The 24899-nt window shown below is 41.2% G+C and overlaps 1 protein-coding gene and 1 long non-coding RNA gene across 3 annotated transcripts; one reads left to right on the top strand and one right to left on the bottom strand.

The window, feature by feature from the left end:
* Positions 1-157: 157 nt before the first annotated feature.
* Positions 158-5695, top strand: OIP5 (Opa interacting protein 5). Its single transcript, XM_052782126.1, has 5 exons — positions 158-523; positions 703-769; positions 1747-1869; positions 2303-2384; positions 3785-5695. The coding sequence occupies exons 1-5, from the start codon at positions 268-270 to the stop codon at positions 3938-3940; spliced, it is 684 nt and encodes a 227-aa protein (XP_052638086.1). The 5' UTR covers positions 158-267; the 3' UTR covers positions 3941-5695.
* A 1844-nt stretch (positions 5696-7539) lies between these two features.
* LOC128139561 (uncharacterized) lies at positions 7540-23673 on the bottom strand. 2 transcript variants are annotated; one of them, XR_008234428.1, is made up of 5 exons: positions 23532-23673; positions 18307-18343; positions 17505-17735; positions 17142-17336; positions 7540-16654 (listed from the first exon to the last, which is right to left on the bottom strand). It is a non-coding gene; the product is annotated as an uncharacterized LOC128139561 (long non-coding RNA). The 2 variants fall into 2 exon arrangements; XR_008234427.1 differs by lacking the exon at positions 17142-17336 and having other exon boundaries at positions 23532-23664.
* Positions 23674-24899: the final 1226 nt, after the last annotated feature.

Genomic DNA, 24899 nt, shown 5'->3' with positions numbered 1-24899 from the left:
GGGCACGGAAACCACCAGTGGCGGCGCGGCCACCGAGGCGTGCTTTTTTTCAAACGCCATAGGCGCCCCCGGCGGGGGAAAGCCCTGCCCCTCTCCTCATTGATTGGGCGGCGGAAAGACTCGGTGCGGCCCACTTCCCAATAGCCTCGGGGGATGAGGATCGACGCGTCCACCCGTTGCCCAATGGCAAGGCAGGTCTGCTGAAGCGCGCTCCAACCGTGAGGCGGGGGAAGGCGGGCGCCGCGCTCGAACTCGGGGCGGGAGAAGATGGCGCTGCGCTCACGGCTGCGGGAGCTCTTCCAGGACGCGCAGCCCGGCGGGGTCATCACTGTGGAGGAGCCGCCGTCCCCCGCCGGTGCCTCATGGGTCTTGCGGTCGCCGCCGGCGTCGCCACCGCGGGGGCAGGGACCGCTGCCGAAGGACTGCGCCGTGTTCCAGTGCCGCAGTTGCTGGGCGGTGCTGGGGGACTCGCTGCACCTGTGCGCGCAGGAGGAGCAGCGGCTCGGCCTCCTCGTCTGCTTCAGTCAGTGCCCGCCCGGAGGCCTGGGGGCCGGGGAGGGTGTGTCTGGCCCTGTCCGCCGGGGCAGGGCTGGGCCGGGGACCGGGCCTGAGGGGGCGGCCGGGGTGAGGTCGGTGCGGGCTGGGGGGGGGGGGGGGGCTGTGTGTGTGTCTCGGGTCCAGCGGGTCTCTCTTTCTCCTCAGAAGTCACAAACGATGTGGCCTGGGAGGATTCGCTGATGATCGGCCTGGAGGGAGCCCTCCTGGGGTGGTGCGTAGCTCGCCTAGTTCTTTGCTTTTTCGCATCGGGCCCGCCGGGAACAGTCGCGGCGGTAAATTGCGGGGGCAAAGAGGGGCTTCTGCAAAGCCGGGAGGGAGCCAGGAGATCCTCCGGCTTGCGCGCCGGGGTTTCTTACGGGCTCGGTAAACTCCGAAGTGCTTCTTGTACCCGTGCTTCGTCATTTCGGGTGGAGAAACCTTTTGTAGGTATTTAGCTTTCGGCTTTGTCAAAATCCAAAGTTTTGCCGCTCTCGCCTTTGTTGGTGGAGAGGAACGTTTGAGCAGTGCGGTGAAAGACAGCCTAGCCTTTAGGTCTCTTCCTTCTGCTTCTTCCCTAAAAGGTCTGTTACCTAAATAAAAGCATCTCTTTGTTTTATGGGGTTTTGTTTAATACTGAAAATGAATAACTCCTGCTGCTCTATTCACAAGCCTACAATTAGCAACAGGTTTTGGTGACTCTGGCATTAGTCTGATGGGAAGGATGTAAATATCACCTGAGGACTTACAGAACCAGTAGTTTGTTTAAGTTATGTTTAAAGGCTATTTTACAAATGGTAAGGGCTGGGAGCTTTATATGACTTGTCTTCCCCCCCCCCCCCCTCCTCTTAGCATGAGGCAATAATCTGTTTTATCAGGAAGAAATTTCACGTCTGTGACCTGGCACAGGCATTGTTTTACCAGTTAAATCGTGTTTAAGTAGTATAGCCTAAACCACTCTGTGATAATAAGAGATGTATTTTCTTCCTTAATTGCAACTTCACATACTACAGAGATTACTTCTTGCACAACATGCCCAACTTCTTATGTTCATGCTCTCTTTGTATGAATTACTTCTTTAAGCAGAAAGCATTATTATATCTTGTCTTGCTGTCCTGACAGAACCGAAGATTTGATGTCCTCTGACAAGCATGCAGTATCTGTGGTTTCAGAAGCTTCTGTTTAATAGTATTTTTGTCTTTCTCCTTTTAGTGCTTACAATGCGTTATCCTGTCGGTTATGTGGCTTGACTGTGGGCTTCATTCTTTATTCTGCCTCCAAGGACCTGGCGTATCTCCGAGGCTTATTCTGTTTCTTCAAGGACAGGATCCTCTGGTGAGTATACTGTAGTCTTATGGTCAACGATTTCACGGGAATTTGTAAGTTATTAAAACAGGGTGTACAACTAATCTACAGTAACAAAAGCGGCTTTACTTTTGACTGAGCATGTTGGTGTGGGATTTTAATATCCTCTATGCTTAAATTGTTTGTGTTGGTGTGACTCCATTTGATTTGCCTTGCGCTTCTTGAGTGTCCTCATGTAATGTCAAGGTTTAAATTTAGTTGTTTGCAATACTGAAATCTCCTTCAGTTCCAGATTCACTCAGCTAATGTAAGGTATCAAAGTAGTTCCATGATAGATTGAAAACTTGACTACAGAAACTGTAAATTAGTTATAGCTGGTGATGAGAGGATCTTATGATTTCAAAGTAAAATCATTGTTAACTGTTTTCCTTGGGTTTTTTTCCTTTCCCCTTTTGTTTTCCAGTTATGTCTTAAAAAACCAAATGATAATAGAAGCTTCTAAGTTGAATTTTCCTACTGTGACCTTAAAGAAACAACTGCAGGAAGTAAGGTTTCTACATTAATTTGTATGGAAAATATTTTAGAAATGCTGATATTTTTGGATATTAGTCCAAAAATATTAATACAATCACTTTTTATTTTTTTAAGTGCATAGGGTGGAGAAAATACTGACTTATAATACAGTGACTGACTTAAATGCATGGGATGTGGAAATCATTTTCTAGAACCACTTATCTGCAAAACATATCCAGTTCTAGCTAATTTTCTGGCAAAGGTGTGTTATCCTTTTATCTCTACACTTTGAAAAGAAAAAAACCAAGAATCGTTTAGACAGACTTCACCTCAGTATTACTACTTGTGTTGTCCCTAGAATTGATAAGCCACTGTTGAAGAATTTAAAAAATAGCAATTTGTTAATTTGAAAGGGATTCTAGCACAGTTGTATTTATGCCTATGTAAGCTCAACACAGCATGGTGGTATTTACTTGTAGTTTCAGAGACAACAGTAGAACCTCCTGGTTTTGGTGTTTAAATTGGATGTTCTTTTCTGTAACTTGGTTAGTTGTTAACTTAGTAAATTGTCTGTCCCATAGCTCAAATAAAGTAACTGTGTGTAGGAGACAGCCAGTGTATCCAGTATTTATGTGCTTGCTTGTTCCTTACTTTTTCTTCTTTTTTAGTTTCTGTTCTAAGCATGGAAATGGGCCTGTGACTTTTTTTTAAGTTTTGTCCTCTTTGAAGTCATCTTCCAGTGTCTTACCATAAGATCAGAGTGCTTTTATAGGTCAGGTGAGGTTAAAATGCAAAAATCTTATCCAGGCAAGAGTTCTAAAGTTGAGACACATTTATCTGAAGTAAAAAAATGGTAGTACTTCATTGCAAACACAAATTATGTGACTGTGGAGAGTTTGCTTGTTGACTAGAACAAGTGCAAGAATCTGGTCTTTGCTTTTTGAGATGTAATGTCAGCAGGATTTTATTCTTGTGCTTTATATGTGTTAACTTAAACCCCAGACTCTGGAAATGGCATTTTTGAGGGACTGTCTACATGTATTCCTAAGCTAATGGTGAAACAGTCTGTCCAGATGTTGTCAAAGAAGGTCTCCGGCTGTGTAAAAACTTGTAATGAGTTAACTAGGAAAGATTGGATTGATCATAGTAAGGCTCCAGCAACTGTCTCCTTAAGTAGAGTATTTCCAGACATCTCTGAAAGGGGTTGTGCTGGCACACATTCATCTATCTCCTCTTTGTAGCTCAGGCCTCTGATTTGGGTGCCAGTTTTGGCTGCACTAGACATGCAGTCTAGAGATTAAAGACAGGTAAATTTTCCATCTTGAAAGTCAGCTGCTCTTTAGCCACTGAAAGTGGGGTGCAGATCATTCAAAGATCCAGTGTCAGGACATTTTTCTCTAGTTTTAATACTCTTATTTCTCTTTTTTTCTAGGTGAAAGAAAAGCTTGTGAAGGCCCACATTCGCATAGAATTGCTGATGAAAAAGCTGGAGGAACTGGAACAAAAGAATAATGTGGCAGAAAGGCAGAGCTCTGCATCAGGTGCAGATGGCCTACTGCCAAGATATGCAATATTAAGAGTCAACTAATAATATGCCGTTTTCAAAAACTAATGGAGTTGTTTCTGCATCTCTGCTGAATTTGTTCATTGTGATGAAACAATGCACCAGAACAGGTTTGAGTGTTGATCTGTCACTTCTATCTGTGCATGGAAAGAACCAATGCTTAAGTGCATCCCTTCAATCTAAGGGGAACACCTGAAAATCTGACATACTGAAGTTATGCTTGGAAAAATGAATAGCTCACCCATGCAGCACATCGCTCTCTGAGATGGTATAACTATGACTTTGATTCTCTTTAGTGACTTCAGGGGGAAAAACAGTCTTTGAAATACTAAAATCAGGTTTCTGGAACCATACAAAACGTACTAACAAGATGATATTCAAGAGGAGCTATTATAAATTGAACATTCTTACAGAGATCTAAAGTTCTTGTCCTACCTTTTCATATGGATACAGTGTTAATGGTAGCTAGCTGTTGGTCAAGTGGCTCATTAGCTGCATCTGGTATGTGAGGCACTGCTAAATGATTACTTCTTTTAGATTTGCTTGTGTGTGTGGCCTGCAAAAGGAGCAAGCTAGCATGTCATAGAAGCTGCACAGTGTGCTTAGTGCGTGCATGTGGATGGCACAATGCTGGCTGGAGCACAAAGTTTTGGATTTCAAATTTGGGTGCAATCCATGTGCTAGCCAAGTCCTCTGGAAGTGCAGCCCCATGACTGCACAGGACTGGGTCAAGTTCTGGCAGCTCTGTGAAGCTTAGGCTGTGAGCAACTGCCTTTAACAGATTTGAGCCTTTCTTTCAGGGGCTGAAGCTGTGAAACCAAGGAGCGGTCTTCTGCTCAGTTGTGGGAACACTGCTCTGCTTAAGTTGTGATGATCTGCTTGCTGCCTTCACTTGGCCAATCAAGATGTTTCATAAAAAATACCTAATGGGTACTTGTTGGCATTTCTGTTTTGAATGGGTTCTGCTTCTTTCCAAACATCTAGAAAGTAATTTGATGGAAAAGAAAGAATACTACTTACCCCTTGTTATTGGGATAGAATATCCCTAATTCTTGTTAGTTTGAAGATTAAGGGTCCTTTACCTCTCCTTTTTGTTCCCTAAAGGGCTGATGTGTTAAACCTTCTATAAAGTTTAGTAGTTGCCTGTAGTAGTCTGGAGAGGATTGTATTTACTTGATCAACTTAATTCCAGTGAGGCAATTTGCCATTCCCTTACTTCCATATATGATTGGCAGATTGCACTTCCCGTTGCTGCTGATGCCAGTCTCAATGTATTTCATGGTTTTAATTGTTTTATTTGTAAAATAACTCTTGTAATGGGCTTGGAGCAGAACGGACAAAATTCACTGCAAGCCACTTCAGAGGCTTTAGGTGGGTAGCTGGTACTTGTACTACTACTAATGTTCACTGTGCTGCTTTTTGATTGAGAGTTCTGGGTTGTCTCAGTTAATTCTGATTAAGCAGTAACATAGAGTAGCAACAGCCATTCTGCAGGGAGAGGAGGGACTCTCTCTGCTAAATTCTAATACTGTATGCTATCTAAATTATTTTTATTGTTTTACAAATTTGACAGGTGGGAGTGCAGTAACTACCTGAAGTAAGTGTTACACTCTTGTAAGATCTGCTTCATTGCCTGTAATGGTAAATGTTATCTTCTCTAAAATGAGCTCTATCCTGAACCTGTAACTGTAAGGTTGTTCTTAACAGTTGTCACTATATGCATGTAAAGTTTGGATTTGCTGTATTTGATTAAAAACTTCTTTGTTCTTAATAATGAAATACAGTTGTGTTGTGCAGTGACTTCTGCATTACATTTAAGGGCCTGTTGGTCTTTAACTGGGGTCTTGTGACTCAGCTCATTTTGCGCAAGCATCTTCCATCTCTGGTAAATGTTTTCCATTGTATAACTTCACTTTTGTGTTACTTTCTAAGTGACAGCCTTGTTGTCGCATCAGTCTAAGAAACATGACTGATGGGGTCAGGAGTATGGGACTACTCACTTTTGCCCTTTCATTCTGGTTTCTGCACAGGGACTGTTTCTTGCTATATAGTTTACATCTATACTGTGTATAATAGTGCTAAATTGTCTTGCTTCTTTTCCTTTTAGGGATAGACACTGAGCTAAATGAAAGCTGTCAGTTACATTTTTTTAATATTATCTTTACAGTTGTAAAAAAGAAACTTCTAAAATAAAAACAAAACTGAAATTCAGAAATATATGTTGTACAGATAACTGGTAATATCATATGAGTCACAAGCCCTCTTTTTTTCCTTAGATTATGTTTGCAGAAAAAACCCATCAGTTTATCTTGCTTGGGTCCCGGTTCACGATGAAGCATTAAATTAATGGTTCTTCATATTACATTATTTAGCATGAATTTAAACAAATACTGAGTATGTGCTAAACAATAGCTGGTAAATTTTTAAACTACATTTCTCTGATCTTGGAACTGAGAGGACCTCCGCTCTGTTGAGTCAAGCTGTGGTCCTTTGTGTCTGTTTGTCAAATGACGTGTTTTCTTGGCACTGACTATTGCCTGATGTACCTGCTGACACTCACAGCAGTACAGTGTTCTAAGTAAATTCTGTTTTAAGCAAGCCACATAAAATAAATTAGTTATCTTCAGTAATTTGAGGTGAACATTTACTGAGATATCAACTTAAACCTATGGGTGCATTTTGATTAAATGATGCTTATAAACTTTTAGTCCTGAAAGCTTCAGTATTTGATCCCACAGGCTGTCCCAAATTCAAATTCCTCTTAATCTACAACTGATCAGTGAATATTTGTTTTTTTCTTATTCTAGTGTAGAACCTCATCTCCTCTAACTAGGCATCTTGAGAGATATGTTCTAGCTTTAAGTGCAGCCAGGGCCAGTCTGGTGTGGGAGGCATGGATTCTCTATTTAAATGAAGACCAACCACTTGGAAAGCAAGTGTCAAGGTCAGGCCTTCTTATGTTAGCTAACCGGCAGCTGTCTTCTCTGGAATCTAAAGACAAAAACAACTAGAAAATGAAACAATTAAGGTGTCTGAACAGGCTACTGAAGTAACAATCATACTGTGAATCTTCTATAAGCTACCATAAGGGTTAAGAATCCATAACCGGTTTTGCACAGTCCTCGTCAGGTGGCATCATGCTGCTGTGTTACAGCACTCCCCAAAACTGCTTTCAGCAGCAACTGCAAGGAAAGTTGTGCCTCCCTGCAGGTTGTGACATGCCAACCACAGAAGGAATTTTTCAGAAATGTAGTTGCCAAAACAGTACACAATCCACATATATGAAACAGTTTTCACAGGGGCTTACTACTTTTAGACAATCTATACAAGCAACAGAGCTTTCTGCTACCATCTAAAACAACCCTTGAAGCTTTTATCTGTTAAATTGCCCGTCTTGGTATGAGTGGAGTAACAATTTTTCTTTAGTTGCCTTCCAAGAAGTCAGAGGCTCTTGTGCCTGAAGTCTGCCAGAACAGCTGGACACAAAGCAGATGATAGCCAGCATATGTTAGTTTAGCTCAAATTGTGAAGTTTTGACAAAGGTACGCCAAGTACAAACACCTCAGAAGTGGAGTGTATAGTTAGGTTGGTTAATTCGTCTTCTGAACAAATGACACATCCAGTTTTAGTGCATTCTCAGCCTGTGCTGCTTTATTGCTAAAAAAATTTGTATACAGGTGCAGAGTTTCCAAGTTCATTTTTAAACAGTTCCTCTTTACAGTGTCAAAAGAATAAAATCTTATCTTGAAATCCTCAAAGATGCATAGATATAAAAGCAAGCTGCCTTTTGGAAAAACATCAGAATTTGCAGGGAGACATTCTTCCACTGTTACCATGTAAAACATATGTGCAATGGGAGTACATAGTTCCTAGTGACACCAATAATTTCCTCCGCTAATCCATGTGAGCATGCCATCAGAAGTTCAGCATAAGAAGTATTTTCTAGCCTGTTTTTTAAGTACTAAGGTAATTTTTAATAATCTATAACTAATACTTCTCCTTTGCTGTTATATCATACTTTTCAAAAGGAGGATGTCTTCACTGACATCCTAAAGTAGCTTATTCCCCAGGTTTTATATTGAAGGCAATAAGCATTAACAAAGGATACAACTGCTTACTCATCACACAAAAGAAAATATATTTAACAGGGTTTAAACCCATGTGAAGTGTACTAAAGAATACCCACTAAGAATTAGATGACCATGGTTAACCACTGGGCTAAACTTATTTTACAAGTTCCCTTTTTTCTTGAAGAAGTTGGCTCAAAGGATTTCATGTAGTCTAACTTCTGATACCATAAAATAGTTATCTTCTATAATATCTCTATCTTCATTTGGCAATTCTTGTATATCTAGAAAGAGCATTCATGAGAAAAATGCAACCCCCATTCTAAACGCAAATCACGGTGCTTTATGGATGGTTGGCTATGAACTATGAACAGGAGTTAACTTGACACACAATTTCTTCTGCCAAGATGCTTCCTCTTTCTATTTAAGAAAGAGAACTGAGCCTCTGTACATGGAGAAGTGTTCTGCACAAGTTAAGCCCACCTACAAAATTAAGCTAAGCTAGAAGTATGGAATTCTGCAGTAACAAGCTAGTATTCTACATGTTTGAATATAAGTTTAAACTTGGAAAAGTATTAGTGACGTAGGCTATGCCACATGTTCTATGTTATTTTCAAACTGCCAGCAGAAATTCACTGCATTATCCACTAAAAGACTTGGGAAAGATTACAGAGAACACACTAAAAGTTTACAGAAAGATGGCACCCAAATTCCCTTTTATTAAATAAGTGAAATAAAGAAAAAAGACCATTGCAACCTGTGTTGCAGAAGATAAAGACCTTCAGTGATCAAATCTCATTTTCTGTTTTTAAAAAATCTCTTTAAAGAACCTAAGAAATATACAAGATTACCAGTATTTTCAGGTTCATTCCTGCAGGTGCCATTATTGCTGGCTGGTACCAATATGCTTCAGTACAGCTGCCTATGTGGCTAGAGAGTTACCTGAAAATACTGTCTATTAAAAAGCTATTCAACACCTGAAATATATGTACTGTGCTTATTAATTTCAGTCTTCTCCAAATAATTTCACCACACCCAAGCTTATTAGCTACTGTCTGGCAAATACTACACTCAATTTGAGTCTGTGGTTTCTGTTACTTGTTTTTTTTGTGTTGTGTTGTGTTTGTTGGTTTTTTTTTTTTTCCATCAGTTGCTCCCCCCTGCACCTTGTAAGAAACTCTGCACCCTTTTCCTTGCTACAGCTGCAGCAGGTGAGAAACCTCATCTCGCCCCTAAACATGCTTAGTTCATGCCCTGCTTTTTACATGCTCAGGGCACTAATATGAACCAGACAAGAGGTTATAAAGGCGAGTTCTGCTGATTCTGGTTCCTGATTTACAGTTTTGGTGCCATGCTTCTGTCCCTATCTATACATTCTGCCCCTTTCTCTACAGAGGCAGCACATTCTCTAAAAAAACCAAAATTTGAGAATCAAAGCAGGAAGTTCAAGCTATTGGTATATTAATTCCTATTGCTTCATTATGTATAAATGCATATCTCAATTTACTGGTAATAACTACGTTACACTAGACATTTTGAATCATGCATAATTAGAATACTAGCTCTAAGATTTGGTTTGTGGGCCTGTGCCGCTTTTCTTCAGTTTCTCCATGCAGTTCTTCATGCCTAAGGCATTACAAACTAGCCACCTCTTATTTGACCTGCAAACACACTCATTTGGAGGGGAAGTGGAGAGAAGCAGACAGGATTTACAAAGGACACACTAAACAGCAAGTTATAACAGTTAAGTTACCTTTTATCTTTAACGCTAGATGCTGTAAAGCCTTAGGGAATCTGTCTATATTATAACCTGGTACATAGGTTCAGAGATAGAAACACGCTCTGCTTACATCATGAACACCAACACTTTTGCTAAAACTCTGGAGAAAGTGTAGAGGAGACTGAAAGGGAATAGACATCAGAATCCATGGTTAGTGTTCTGCACTGTTAAACGAGACACCCTGGTTCAACTGTTGGCTTTTGTGTGCCAATCAAAGCGCTACGGGGGCAAAATGCTGGATCATTCAGTAAAAGAAATCCAATGAAATCTAACCTGAACTGCCACTATGCAGCTCTGTACCTGAACAGCAAGTAGGATTATTATTTTTGGAGGAAGACCAGACAGTTTCTTAGGGATGCAGTAAGCAGTTATTTCTAAGATTGGTTATCCATCAAAAACTGTTCTTCTCTTCCATATTTTTCCCTTCTCTGCCCAAAAAAACACAGTGCCAGCTCCTAACAATGTAATCCTTGTATAAAGTGTCAGTGTCCTGAAGCTCAGTACAATTTCTTCTCACGTACTATCAAGGTGTCTTTGCAAGACTTTGTTTTTTCTCCTAAATTTGACAATTATCCTCAGTTGCAGAAGATGCAATTCCTGAAGGTGCAATCCCAACACAAGTACTGGCTAGACCTTCTGCAGCAGCGCTACTGGGTATGGAAACAGCATATACTTGTATCATCTGGGTTTAGTACTGCTAAAGGAGGCATGTCAGTACTGGTCACTACACCTTTGATAGCCCACACTGAATGTGGTAGCATCTAACACTTCCACTTAGTTTTAGAAGCAGTGAAATCAAGGGGGTTGGAGCAAAAGTCATGCCATACTACAAGAGCTGAAAGGCAAAGGGATTCCTTTTGTTGCTGTGAATAGTAATTTCTAGTTTAGTAGCCCGTAGAACACAGATCATTATAAAAAGTCTGAACTGGGAAGAATATGCAGATAGCTACATCAGTCTTGATTTCCTCCCCCGCTTCTCTGAATGAATAAACCCTTGAAGCCACAAATTTCACACTTCTGAAGTATGAACATGACTGTGTTTTCATTATTATTTCATTATTATGTAAATGTACTTGCTGACCACAGACCAGAATAAATTTACAATTTCTCTAATGTAATCAGATAACAATCAAATTAAAGTCCCCTATGGCCAGCTTCCAATTTTATCAATAATTCAATAGCTGGAATTTAAGCTGATTACAACCTTCCAGATCAATTAGCTTTTCATACACATATTACATATTAGCCAACTATTAATTTAGGCATTCTCATGCTTATCGTGGTTACTTCATACTGTAAAAATGCTCACAGCCCTCACAGTCCCATTATCAACTTATAAAGAGCCAAAGGGCTTCACCTCTGTAATTTTGAAATATTAGAAGCCACTGTTCAGCTGTAAGTTACAGTCCAAATTACTTCAGCTTTCTAGAAGAAATCCAGCCAGATAGATCTAAACCTCTGATGTAATAATTCTGTTCAGAATACATTATTATCTGTTGGGCCATATTGTCTCTATACACTACATATCTGCATTGAAAACAGTGTAAACTATGGACTTTTTAGAACTCCTGTGGCTCTTTTATGTAACCCTTTGACAGCAAATATTTTGCTGGGTGCAGAGGCTACAGCCGTAGATCAGTAACCCTTTGCGTTACCAGAGGCTTCACAGTACTCACCTCTGCAAAACTTCAGGTATCGAGAGAAATCAATTATGGTCTGAAACAGTGTGTTTAGCAAGGCTAAAATTATTTTTTGCTGTAAAGTAACATTTTTAGAATTCTACAATTGTGCTTGGGATGTACAAATGTTTTGAGTGTCAAGTGTTCTCTAATTTTTTTTTTTTTTTATTTAAAGACCATCTCAGATTGGTCTTTTTAAACAAAGAAAACAAAAAGTACTTCCCACAATAGAAGCTTCTAACTTCAGAATCAGGTTCTCTTCACAGTCCAGTATTTGGAAGGGTTTAGTTCCTTCTCTGAGAAATAGAGCAAGTGCTAGACTACAAAAAAGAACAAAATATAGGGAAACTTCAGCTATCCTTTAAAAAAGAACTGTCTGACCTTCCCCAGCACTCGTTGACAGTGCTTCAGACATGTGACAAAGCTAGTTTGTTTTTTTTTTAATCAGCTTCATTAACTAAGTATTCAAGTGCCAAATTCCCTCCAATGAGAGGAACATAAGAGGAATTCACCTGTCTTCTCAGGAAGAGACTCTTCACGCAACTCCCTGCAGCACAGAGCTCCACAAACTTATTTGGTTATTACCCACTTACTCTACTGTACAGTCTTGCTAATGCAAGTTATTTACTATCACATGCAAAACAGTTATTGCTACTAAAGTTCTATTTTCTTATTAAATCATCTTATGGCTTTGTTTGCATCAGGGATTCTTCCCCCTACATACTGTGCTATTTTGCATTCCAGTTTCAGAGGTATTTTTCAATTGATTCTCCCAAGCACTAAACTACTTTATTCAATGGTACAGCTACTTCCATTTAGAATTTAACCTAACTCTCAGCGCAGGTCCCCCAGAGCTCTGCTGTAAATGGCGCACCTGTCCAATTCTCTTGGAAATGTATTAGATGCAGAGGGTTGTTGGTTTGGGTTTGGCTTTTTTTTCCCGTGTTACATACAATAATTCTGCACGGATTACTGGTTTTGCACCAAAGTACATGCTTCTTGACTAATTACTCTAGAGATATATCGTATCAAAACTACAAAACCAAGCTACCCATTCCCTCCCTCCCTCTAACGGCCATTTACAGGCAGGTCTCAGGAAAAAACAATGCAGTATCCTCTCTAAGTTGAAAGAGAATTTTGTTCTTGTAAAAGAGATAAATGGGTAAGAGCAACACTGGCACCAAATAAAAGACTTTTTCCTAGGAAATCAGAAGATGCCATCCACAGAGCATTGCACATCTCAGGAATCATACCAGTCTCTTATTTGACCCGTCCAAGCTGCCCATTGAACGCTAAATCATTTGGACTTCCCCTGTTCTGAACTTTCCTTCTGAAAGAAGCAGAGGGAGAGACAGAAATTATTAAAATTGAGCTTAGAGCTGTAAAGCAATACTGGAAGTTACCTAAAATACAGGATATTGAATTCTCAATAATACAGGGGTGGGGAATCTCTGATCCATAGGCTAGAGATAGCCTGCTGCACAGATACAGTCTGCAATGTTGTTTTTCAACAGCCCTCGACCTTATTATATTCTCTCTTACTATTATTAACATTAAGATGTATGTAAATGCAGGATCCACCAAAGGTGTTAAAAGATTCAATAGGACTTCAGCCAAAAAAGTTCCCCATTCCTGCAATAATGGATAAGTCTTCTATGCACAATTGGCAGATAGCATTTTGCAACCATTAACTTGTTATATAAGGAGGATAATGTTTAACTAGTTATAAAAATTATATAGTCAGATCTGAAGAAAAAAATTACTTAATTAACAGATTTTGTAAATGATCTTAAGGTAACAGAGATGTGTACAAAACGCACACAAACTCCTTAGCACATTCATACTTTTCTGAGTATATCACAGGATGGGTAATAATAAAATTGAAAATGCTGCACATGGAACAAAACACCTTCAAGACAGACTAAATAGAAAAGAATCCCAGTGATGGAGATGAGAATTCTGAACGCTTATGTACTCTAGCTTAGTATTGCAGTTGGACAGATAGACTAAAAACAAAAAGTCAGCTATGATTCTATGAAGCCCATTAAGTGAATGCATTCTATTTCTAAAGATAGCGTTGCCATTGTCAAAGGGAGGATACTGCATGTTTAGACCATGTTTGTGACATTTCTATTGTATCCTTTCTATTATTAATTACATTATCATCACTGTTTATTAATAAATTTGTCACTCTGAAATTGTAAAAATACTACTAGGCTCATGCACTGATCCTAACATGGCACTACAGTTTGCTACAAAGCACTAATGCTTATGGAACTATACACATCTCAAAATGGAAGACATTGGTGATTTTGTTGTTTTCAAACAACTTGTAACATCATTTTGTCCACAAGTATTAAAATATATATATGTATATATATATGATCTATTGCACATGCCCCTTGTTTTTGTAATCTTTCACATGGGAAGATTTCCAACCAACATAGAGAAAAAGTGGAGCAAGAAAAAGTAAGTAGGCTGAGGCAGCATTTCCTAACACAGCAGTTTTATAAAGGTGCTGGCCGGAAAGGTACAGCAATGGGGGTCTTCTGGGCATGCACTATTGGAGTATTACTTCTGTGAAAGCCATAGATCCTTAGCCCTGCTAAAAATGTTATGTTCTAAAATTAAACTTGAAACCTAATATTGTTACATTGTCATGGATAGGAGTCAGGAAAAATCAGCAATTCTATTTTTTTGTTACAATGCAGGGTTACAAAATGTTGAGGGTTTTTCCTATGGAAAAAGAAATCGAAGAGCTTAAAGTGTCTACTCTCCAGTCAAACAAATTCTTAGTTTTTGTACACGTCCACACAAAAAACCCCCACCTTCCTCTCTCCCAAGTATTTTGTCATCAAGCTATGCAAGAAACAACTGCTAGCTCTAACATCAGAAGGCTAAGTATGGGCAGAGGGAAGAAAAGGAAATTCCCAGATCTAAAATCAGATGCTTCTTATACCAGACACCTCCCAACCACTTATAATCCTATGATATTGACAGTATTTTCCATCACTTAGGGATGGATCCTGCTTCTACAGACATCTACATTAAATCCTATTGGTTTCAACATAAGGAGGCCCTAAAAGGAAGTGTGCTTTTCTAGCTGCCTCCAATGCCAGAAAATTCAGACCATATTCAGCAAAGAAATCCTATGTTCTTAAAACTGGTGGTTGCCTCATCAAGATCAATGTAACTCTTATCACACAGCTCATCACAATGTTACACACAACTTTAGTGCACCTCTCTGCTCATTACAGTTGGCATTATTTTGATACGCAGTGTCTTGCCCACCACTCCTCAGTTTACGTGTCTGATCTTTTCTTCATGGAAACAAAAAATGGGTAAAGCTGTCATTAAATCTTATGGTTACAATGCAAGTCTAAACACAGACTTAACTCAACTCTACTCTGAAGATTAGGATCAACATTAACACTTGTCCTTACTCTGCTATGGAACTTGGTCCCATAAAATGTCACCACATTTTAAATACCAGAATGCTGCGCTTGCAATCTATCATTAAGATTTCAGGATTTCAATTGTTGGCTTTTTCAGCCATTTTCAGGCTGTCTGGCTCTCTCCAGCAGTTTTCTAAAAGGAAAAAAAGAAAAAACCAAGAAATCTAAACCACCCCCCTCCCAACCATGCTATTATCTACCAAAACCTATTAAGAGAACCTATATACCTTTATTTGATCCAGATTTGAAAATATTATTTTAAGCTAGTAAGTCACATTTTCTAAATCACAAGCTTGGAATAAGGTGCACTAAGAAGAGCTCCAGATTTGAAGTGGAATAGAATATATATCCCAGTTCTGGGGGTTTTTTGCAAGAAATCTTACTTGCCATATACAATACCATAGCAGGGAGCATGTGAACAATATACGCTCCCATCTCAGAATGACAGAAAACATCCTATATAATCCATATAATCACAAATGATGGAGACGAATCTTATGTAAACATAAGAACAACAGATTGCGCCTTAGTTTGGGAAGGAATAAGAGGAACCAGAAAAAGGCCCATCCTAAGTATTTCTGCTCCCTCTCAACTCATCCCTCTTACGTGGCTAACAGTCCATTCTCTTGGGCCTATTTCTACCTAGATGATGGAAACATACAGATCATCTCAGTTCTCAGTTACAGAAGAATCAAAAAGCTGATTCCATCAGCACTATGAAAAGCTGAAGCTGTGCCAAGGAAGCTAAGGGGATAAACTGCAACTTTATACCTCTGGTCTCTTCCACCCCACCAGAAGTTAATTTCTGTAACAAAGAAAGAAATTCTGCCCCAACTCTTCTACCATAGAATGTTTTTGTTCCTTTTGCTGCTAAAGATTCATACAAAGCCAGAGGGAGGGAATGATTTAACATAAACCTAATCATTATCCTGTTACCCCAGAGGCCTTTAAAGCTTCATTTTTCTTTGCTAAAAATTAAATGGTGCAGAGTAATTTCTCCTTCCAGTGAAAGCTCTTCATATCCAGCACTTACATAGGTTTACACATGCAAATATACATTTTGATCACAGACTGGGACGATGCATTTACACACTATAGACAAGGTGATTCTGCATTTGTTCCTGTGCATTAGCTGCTTTTGTGAGTTGACATCAAGACATCTATCTACAAAGTCAAGCCTGGGTCCTGAACTAGAAAATACCTGTATGGGATGTCCCCAATCGTTTGGTAAGTTTCTTCCTCATGTCAGAGCAGAAAACATGTTCTGGTTTTCCTGCCGCAACTTCTCATACATGTCAAGACAGTCTGACATACCAATGCATGCAGACACTTTAGCTGCTAGGAATTCGAATATGACACAGTGAAGTACTTAACCTTCCTAAAATGAAGAAGGAGGTATCAGTGAAGAACACCAGCTTCCACTTGCATCTGATTACAAAGTATTTCTCATTTTAAAACAGAATGCAGAAAGCTGGATGAAGAGCTGGCACAGAAGACATTTCTTCGGGGAAACAAATGCTGATTTCTGTTACTCTGCTTTCGAGTTTTGATAAAACAGTGGGGTACTTCTGTGGGAGAAGTCGTCTGGTGAATCAAATGTTGGGTGAAATGGTTGAAAGAGGAACTGGAGAGATCTTTGTTCATTCAGCTCCATGAAGTGAAGGACAGGTTTTTGCTTGCTAGAAGAGGAACATACACATCTCACAGCCTATGAGCAAGCAACAGGACCACCACCTTCTTGAATGTCAGGAGAGGATCTGGAATCCCAAAATAAAAAACCAGGAGAGGTAGTTTAGGAATCAGAATAAAATACATTCAACATTAAAATGCCCACTGGTTCATTACTTTAAAAGTCTGACTCCAATGGACAAAACTAGCTGGCTTCACGAACTGCAATAATCCCTTGCTCTGTATATTTTATATCTAACTGTTGATGTCCATAAGCTGGCTAAGGAAATACAACAGAAATGCTGAACTATATGCTTACTCAGAAGCAATGTATCAAAAAATATACCAGTGTTAATTAGCTATGGGGCTTCTTAACTGTGGCTCCAACATATAGCATGACAATGTTGAGGTAGCACCAGAAGGCACACTGCACACAGAGAGAGTGTATTCTGCTATAGCCAGTCACAATTCAAAGAGAGACCATAAACTATCACCTAATTAACTATAAAACTGTCAGTGCTGTAGAGGAAAAAAGCACTTACGACAGCTGTAAGATCACACAGATTAAGTACTTACTTTTACTCATTTCTCCCCACTTATCCACAGCGTAGACATACTTCAATAACTTATCTTGTCAGTGATCTCCTGGCCTTTCATCAGTGACAGTCACCTGGCATCACCTAGTCACAGTAGCTGTTAAGACATGATTCTTCTGCTTTAAGTTTGATGCCAGCCTGCATTGGAAGGTAACATGGGTGCGCTCCTGCATAGCTAGTGCCAGAAACATTTATTATCATTCTCCTGTACTACAACAGAGATGTGAAAGAGAATTTTTTTTCTTTGGTTTCTCTTTCTCACATACAAGAACATGAGGATACACTGTATTTTCTAACCCCTTGCTCTCTTTTCTGTCTGTATTGCTCATCTTATTCTAATTACCTTAACCCTTTAGTTGATCAAGTTCAGAAATAATCTTCCAGTGACAATTTTCAACTCCTATGTTAGAAGTAGCAAGTAGATCATGAAAATGGAAATACAGCACTCGTTACCATCACTTCCTCTCTGAGGCACTCAAGTATTTCAGCTGATCATGAGCTTGACCATCCATGCTCACACTGTTGGGAAAGTCTTACTCTTGTTATGAAGACGAGGAAAAACAGACCTGGAGAGCTGCAACAAAACATGCCAAAGGTTTGTGGCAGAACTGAGAACAGAATACAACGCTCTGTTAACTACCAGAATATCTTTATTTCATTCACTGGGGTGGGGGTCGTGGTGGAAATCAAAACTCCAGAAGTTGATTGTCATCCTTAGGAATTTTGAATGTACTTTTTTGTACTTGATAACTGACATTTGGTTATGTTATAGTTCTTCCAGTCCTACTGTTTAACAAAAACAACTTTTAAGATAACTACTCCAAGTAAATACAATTACACAATTAGTGCCTCTTAGCACAGCAAAATGACATCATGGGACAGGAATTTTATAACTTTAAAAGCATTCATTCCTGTTAGAATATATTGTTAAATCAAAGTTTCTTTCAAGCAAAGCCCAAGCTGAAAGCTGACACTGTGGCAACATTCCAGTTCTCTGAAAGTATCCTACAAAAAATTAGAATCTCAATGACTGATTCCTTTGGACAGAAAAAAAAAAGAGAGAAGAAAAAGCCTAATCAACCAACAAACTTGACAAGTTTAGTACCTGATATTTAGTACCTAAATAACCCTATGGCTTTACTCACCGTTATTTTTGATCAATCCACATTCCCCTCAGTGAGCCTAGAGAGAAAGAGATGAACAAAAGAAATTAAATTTGCATCTAGGAGGCTATTCAGATCATATGTGATTATCTGCACAAGACACAAAAGATTAGCTGTACCTTACAGGGACTAGTTAACACTTTTAGACATTCTACATAAAACATGCTAAAGTTACTTTTTCAAATGATCACACCTACCCCCTTTCCTTTCCTTTACGGGAAAGGATGATCAAGTGAATTGGGCCCAAGTTTCCATACCCAGGACAGGCAAACTTTAAGAACAGGCTGGGGAAGAGAAGCATACACCCAAAACGTGCCTGAAAGGCTTTTGTTCAGAAACCATTCTGCTTCCTGGAGTAAAATCATGTGTTATTCACTCCACAGAATGTAGTTTACACAGTACTGAATTCCCTTTTCCCCTGGAATTTGTTGGTTTCTACTTTACTGAGAACAGCCTATAGCCCATGCTCAACTGACTACACCTGGAGCATTAAGTATACACCACTACCCAAATGACTTTTTAATTGTGCATATTTTGAAGACAAACAACCTTGTTATGGTAAGCTATCATCAACAGACACACATTTCAGTTTCATAGGAACTGAGATGGACACAATTTCAGTCTCCAGTAAGGCAAGAAACTCTTTCATGTTAATAACAAACCACTGTAGCAAGGAAGCATAATGCCTGTTCTCAAGGATGCTGAGCTGACAACCTGACTGGAAGAACAATGGATTGCTATAAGCAGAACTATCTCATCACACAGAACTTAAATTATTAAAAACTCCCAGTATCCTCACCAAAGTATTACTAGCTTCCACCCTCCTGCACAACACGGCATTTCTTCAAGCACCAGGGACCTTCACCTTCAGAAAATCCAGTTATCAGATAATCCCTAACCCTATATTTCAAGGTAATTATTCCATTCTCATGTCGTCAGTTCTGACCCTTCCTACCTCAAGAACCTGCCAAGCACTATGTAACTTTGAGAGATCAATGAACCAACAGCAAATGATTCACAAAACAATTCATTTGATAAGGAACAGTTATCAGGAACTCTCTCAAACTTACTTGTCATAATAGAAACAATTCCCAATGCCAATCTTTGAAAAGTTGGATTTTCTTTCACTTATTCTAAACTACGCATTAAAGTAAGTCTTATTATAAAAAAGAAGCAGGTGACACTTAAAGCAACTCATACAAAGGGATGGTTCATCCAATACTGAAATTCAGGGGTCATTAACCAATTTTTAAAAATTTTATTTTAACAAGTTCGCTGACTTTGGATGCCCCAGTTTTTAACCACTCTGCTTGATACACTTTCTATCTGACTTTCATAGATTATGTGAGAGCAGAGTTCACACTAGTACCAACAGAACTTGCAAATGCAACTGGATATGAATCAAGGCTATTGAAAATTAGCAGGCACTGAAACTAGTGGTGACAATATCAACTCTACAGTTAAAATCTAGTGGAAATTATGAAGAAAAGAAAAAAAAAGACTATTTTTCTTGTTTCATACCTTGCTTACTGAACATACAATCAATTGATCTGGAACAAGAAATATCTGTGAAAACTCAACATTATATGTATTAATATTTTTCTGTTAAAAATTCAGAAAATATTATTTTTATTAAGTTTTGACCTATTGCCCATTCATATTTTTTTTGCTCTACTGTAACTAAAGGTTAGTTTCCATGAACTTTAAATCTCACATTCAGAGAGACAACTTCTTGGATACAGACAACTTCAAGAATTTCAAAGCCAAAAAGAGATGAAGAACTATATCATAAATAAATTTACCAGCAAAATTGCATATTTGTCTTTTCACATAGATCAACAAGCCCTATTACCAATGTACCAATGTGGGGGGAAAAAAAAAAAAAAAGTAGTCAGTGTTCTGACACAATCAGCACACTGGAATTGGAAACTATACTAAAATGAATAGCATACAGCTATGCAACCAAGTTTCACCCCACCCCTCACACTCTGTTTTGACCCTTAGTTTTAATTATGTTGGTCAGCAAAAGCTCAGATCCGTCAGATCTAGTTTTCTGAAATATTACCTTTCTCTCTCTCACATGCACACAGAAATGCTCCAGGAGATAAGCAGAATTAACAGGGACATAGAAGATGATTCCTCTTCTCTTCTCCACAGCCTGACAAGTATGTGACAAAGGAAAGGTCTACAAACAGGTTTATGTAGAAAGACCTAGACAGGAAAACTTGAAAGTTAAATGTGGCGGTGATGTGCGAAGATACAGAAAGCAAAATTAGCCCTGCACATCACAAGTCCACTAAGGTCTTTCTGATGTCTTAAAAAGTGTCAAATTTAACCTGGAAACCTGATAATGACAAAAGCTTAAATTGTAAATGCAAAATACAATAGAAGTAGCTTACAGTCTTGCAAAAAAATCAGCTGCCTTCGTGCTTCTTTCACTTTCTAGGTAACATTTAAAAAGGCATCTAAACCCAATCTATGAGGCAATGTAGAGAACTGTAATAGAAAGGCTAAGACTGGTGTGAATGGAGAAAGAAAGGGAGTGCCCAAGTGTGGAGGCACCAAAAAGAATGTAGAGCCGGAACAGGGTTCTCAAAAGGGCTTGTGTTAACGGCACCCAGGTTAGCAGGTCATCAAGACCCCAGCACATCCCCCTGCAATTTCAGAAGACACCCAGACCTGGAGACAAAGAACACTGATAATCCACAGAGTGGGACAGGGCAGAGACGCAGACCACTGTCACCTCCAAAAGGGTACACAAAGGCATATCTGAAATCTAGAACGGTTGCCAACCTAGGAGGAGGCCAGAAGACATAAGGACCTGCCAAGCTGATGTCCTTGTCCTCTACAAGGGCTCCTGAACTTAATATCTGACACGAGCAACATAGCACTAGACTGCTGGACGCACAGCTTAAACACCCCTGCTATGGTGCTTGGCTGCTGGATAGACATCTCAGGCACTACACACTTTCTGCCACTTAGATTGCAAGCCTGAGTGAGCATTTTGTTTCACTTCATATTTTAAATAAAATCACCTTCCTCTCCTATGAGGCTTCCAATGGATATTTGCTACATTGATGGTACAATGTTATAACAGTACTTCCTACAGCAGCAGAGAAAATAGGGAATACTGTTTTACAGCTGAGCTTTCTATTCCTTGAATACTGTTCAGGCAAGGAAACAGCCCTTCCTCCACATCCCATTTTAGAGAAATCCTCTTTTTTTTTTTTTTTTAATCCTCCAAAGACTGTGCAGGCCTTCGCATCTTGCATTCATATAACCTCTGGCATGTCAGGACTGGTTTCAAACATTCTTCCTTTTCCAGTTTTTAAGAATGAATGTGGGAGGTGTTCAAGAGATACTTCAGACTCTTCACAGACTCGGTCAGAATTTTTAGCCTTAGTTGGCCCACAATTTTTGACACCCCTGAATGACAGGTCAGCATCGTAAGATGCTTAGCCTTTTTGTGCAAATCTTCACACTGCAGACTCACAGCACTGTGGGTAAGATTGTAAAGCAGTGCATATAGTTAATTTGACATATACCAGGGTAACAGAAAATTCTGATTTTGGGTTTTTTTTTTTATAAGACACTACTTCTCACAGCTCTTGTGCTTTCAAAGCAAGAATATTAATCCAAATGAATTTACTTACTGCTAAAATAGTGTACAACTTCACATGAAAGAAAGTTGATTACTTATTATTCTTGTAATGATAATATAAAGCAGAATTATCTTTATATGTAATATGCCAAAGGCAAATCCACTGGCATATTTTAACAATTCATACATAGACATGTATAAGCAGCATACTGTGCCTTAATATTATGTTGCTCATAAGCTGCTATTACTGTTACTACATGAATAATATAGCACATGAAACTGCTAAAATGTTCCTCGGGAAATTTTTCTCATAAGCAGCTACTGCTTTCAGAACGTGTAAGATAACATGCCACACCTCCACAAGATCTAAAGCTTTTGTGTGCCACTTTGTGTGCTTTACTTTTACCTGACAAGCACGTTGAAAATGCAGTCATTTAGAATTCTATAACAAACTCAAGATTTAATTATCAAATACAGAACACAAGGAATCTCATGCTAGCGACAGTAATCCTTTTGCTTTCAACTAAGAAGTCCCCCCGCTTTTTTTTTTTTTTTTAAATTTAAACAAAGCACCATTCTGTAGTACAAAATACCTCCAATAATTTTGAAAAATTCAGGGTGTACCTGACCTGCACGTTACTAAGACAGAAAGAAGAGGTAGTGTTTTTAGTAACAGCTTCACATGTTTCATCATGTGTACAGTCCTTTTCACCTTATTATCAACAATCACACGAAGTCATAAGGCTACAATCAGTTCCACTATAATCTCTCCACTCTCCATAAACTTATTTTGCGCTGTAGATTACTCACACGTTCTGGTTTTGTCAAACGACTTGGAAGCCATCCCCTTTGTGCACTCCTGTGTCAGTATGACATAAAGACACCAGAAGAGGATGCAACTACTCTAGCAGATTAGCAAAATCCATCTAGCACACAGATTCCAGGAATAACAATGATAACAGAAGAGTAACTATAATCAGCGCTATGTCTGTAGCCGGAGACGAAAACGCTAATTTCGGATGATACATTTCGGTTTCTCTTCTCCACGTACGCCGTCAGCTGCAGCTGTTCACCGAAAGCGCGTTCTCGGCCCTCCCCGACTCGGCTGTAGGGTATCGCTGTGCAGGAAACGGGCTCTCCCTCCCGGCCATCTGCTGCAGCCCGGTACCGCCGCCCGCCCGCTCCCAGCTCCGAAGTTACTCGGACTTTTCAGGGCGGCGGGCGGGTCGAACCGACCCGGTTCCCACCCCCGTCACCCGCGCCCCGGCAGATGTCCCCGGCGGGCGCCGGCCATCACCACACGGACACCCCCCCCACCCCACACCCACTCGAGGCCACCCCAGAGCGGAGGCCGCGCTGCCGGGCGAGGCGGGCAGCCGGGCAGCCGCGCTCACCGATCCGGCCCGGGGCCGCGGCGCTGGGCGGCGGGCGGAGCGCGCCTCAGGAAGCGGCGGGCGCGAACATGCCCGGGCCCAGCCCAATCACGGAGCAGGACGGGGAGGCGGGTGCGCGGGCGCCCGGGCCCAGCCCAATCAGGGAGCTGGACACCAGGCACCGGGCTGGGTGCGGTCCCGCGCCGGAGGCCGTTGTTCCCCGCCGCACTCACCTGAGCGCGGCCGAGGCCGCGGGGCCGCGGCCGGCCCCGGCCTCTCCGCCTCTTCCTCTCACTCCGCCATCTTCCCCTCCTTACCTCGGCCACCCGGCGGGGGGCTCGCAGCGCCCGGCGACGCCGGGCCCGCCCACTCGGCCGCAAGCCTATTGGGTGCCGCTCCGACGCATCAGCCGTCCGGTTTTGGCGGTGATTGGCCAGCAAGCGCCGTCCATCACCGAGGCTGGCCTCCCGCCTCCGAGCCTTTCCTTTCTGATTGGCCCCGGGGAAGGCACACGCCTGGAAAAGGATTGGCTCAAGCTGCGCGAGCAGGGCTGGCCTGGGGCGAATCCTCCGGTGACCTCCACAAGAATTTAAAGGAGCCGCTCGCGTACGGGGGGGGGGGGGGGGGCTAGCGGCGGGAACGCGTGCCCCGCACCACCGGGGAGCGGGCGCCCGCGGGGCGAGGTACCCCGGCTCGGCCCTGGCAGTCCGCCTCGTCCGTCCGTCCCAGGAGGGAAGGGGTCGGAGTGGGCCGCGGGGGACCCGCTCCGGCAGCCCCGCCAGCACCCGCCTCCAGCTACGGGGCTGGCGGCAGCGCGCCCCGACCCCGCCGTGCAGGCCGGCACTCGCGGCGCGGGGAGCGGGTCCAGGTCCGTGTGGCCCTCACGGGGGCTCCGGGTCGTCCCCCCCGTCGCTCGTACCCGGCTGGTGCCTCACAGGCACGGCCCGCTCAGCCGGGGATTCCTCTGAGGAGCCCCAGGGCGTGACCGCCGCTCCCCCGTCCTCCATTTCACCGCACAGCGACGGGTCCCCCCCCGCCGGCGGCGGCTGCCTGCGTGAGATCCCGGCTGAACCTGCACGGGCCGCGGTTAGCGAGTGCTCGGGATTGCTCTGACTGCCTGCCTTTATTCATTCTGCCAGTTTTTGTGTCATCTGCAAAAAAATTTATTTATTTTTTTTTTTTTTAGCAGCGGTAATGTTACACTTCAAGCTGACGGGTGAATGTATGGAACAGAGTGAAGAGGAGTACTTACCCATTCAGAAAACTCTTGAGAAACACCCCCATTTAACCATGATTCATCACAGACAACTACTACGAGCCATTTCAGTTGAAACCTTAATCCATTTCATGCACCCTTTTCTACTACGTACTGTTTTAACGCTTAAATGAAACACTTCTGCCAACTTAAACCTTATATCCACACACTATTTACAAAGTTGTAGTTTCAAAGAGCTGAAAGCAGACTTTGAAAGTAATTTTCCATTGTAAAGTTATTTTTACTCCTGCTCTTCATAAGTCAAATACTGTATATCCAGATTGTTTTGCTTTGCCCAGACTTGATGCCAAACTAATGGGCCTACAGCTATTGAAGTCAACTCATT

Source organism: Harpia harpyja, chromosome 3, assembly GCF_026419915.1.
Source record: "Harpia harpyja isolate bHarHar1 chromosome 3, bHarHar1 primary haplotype, whole genome shotgun sequence".
Taxonomy (NCBI): Eukaryota; Metazoa; Chordata; class Aves; order Accipitriformes; family Accipitridae; genus Harpia; species Harpia harpyja.
Note: the sequence above shows the minus strand (reverse complement) of the source record. Positions and strands in the feature narration are given on the sequence as shown.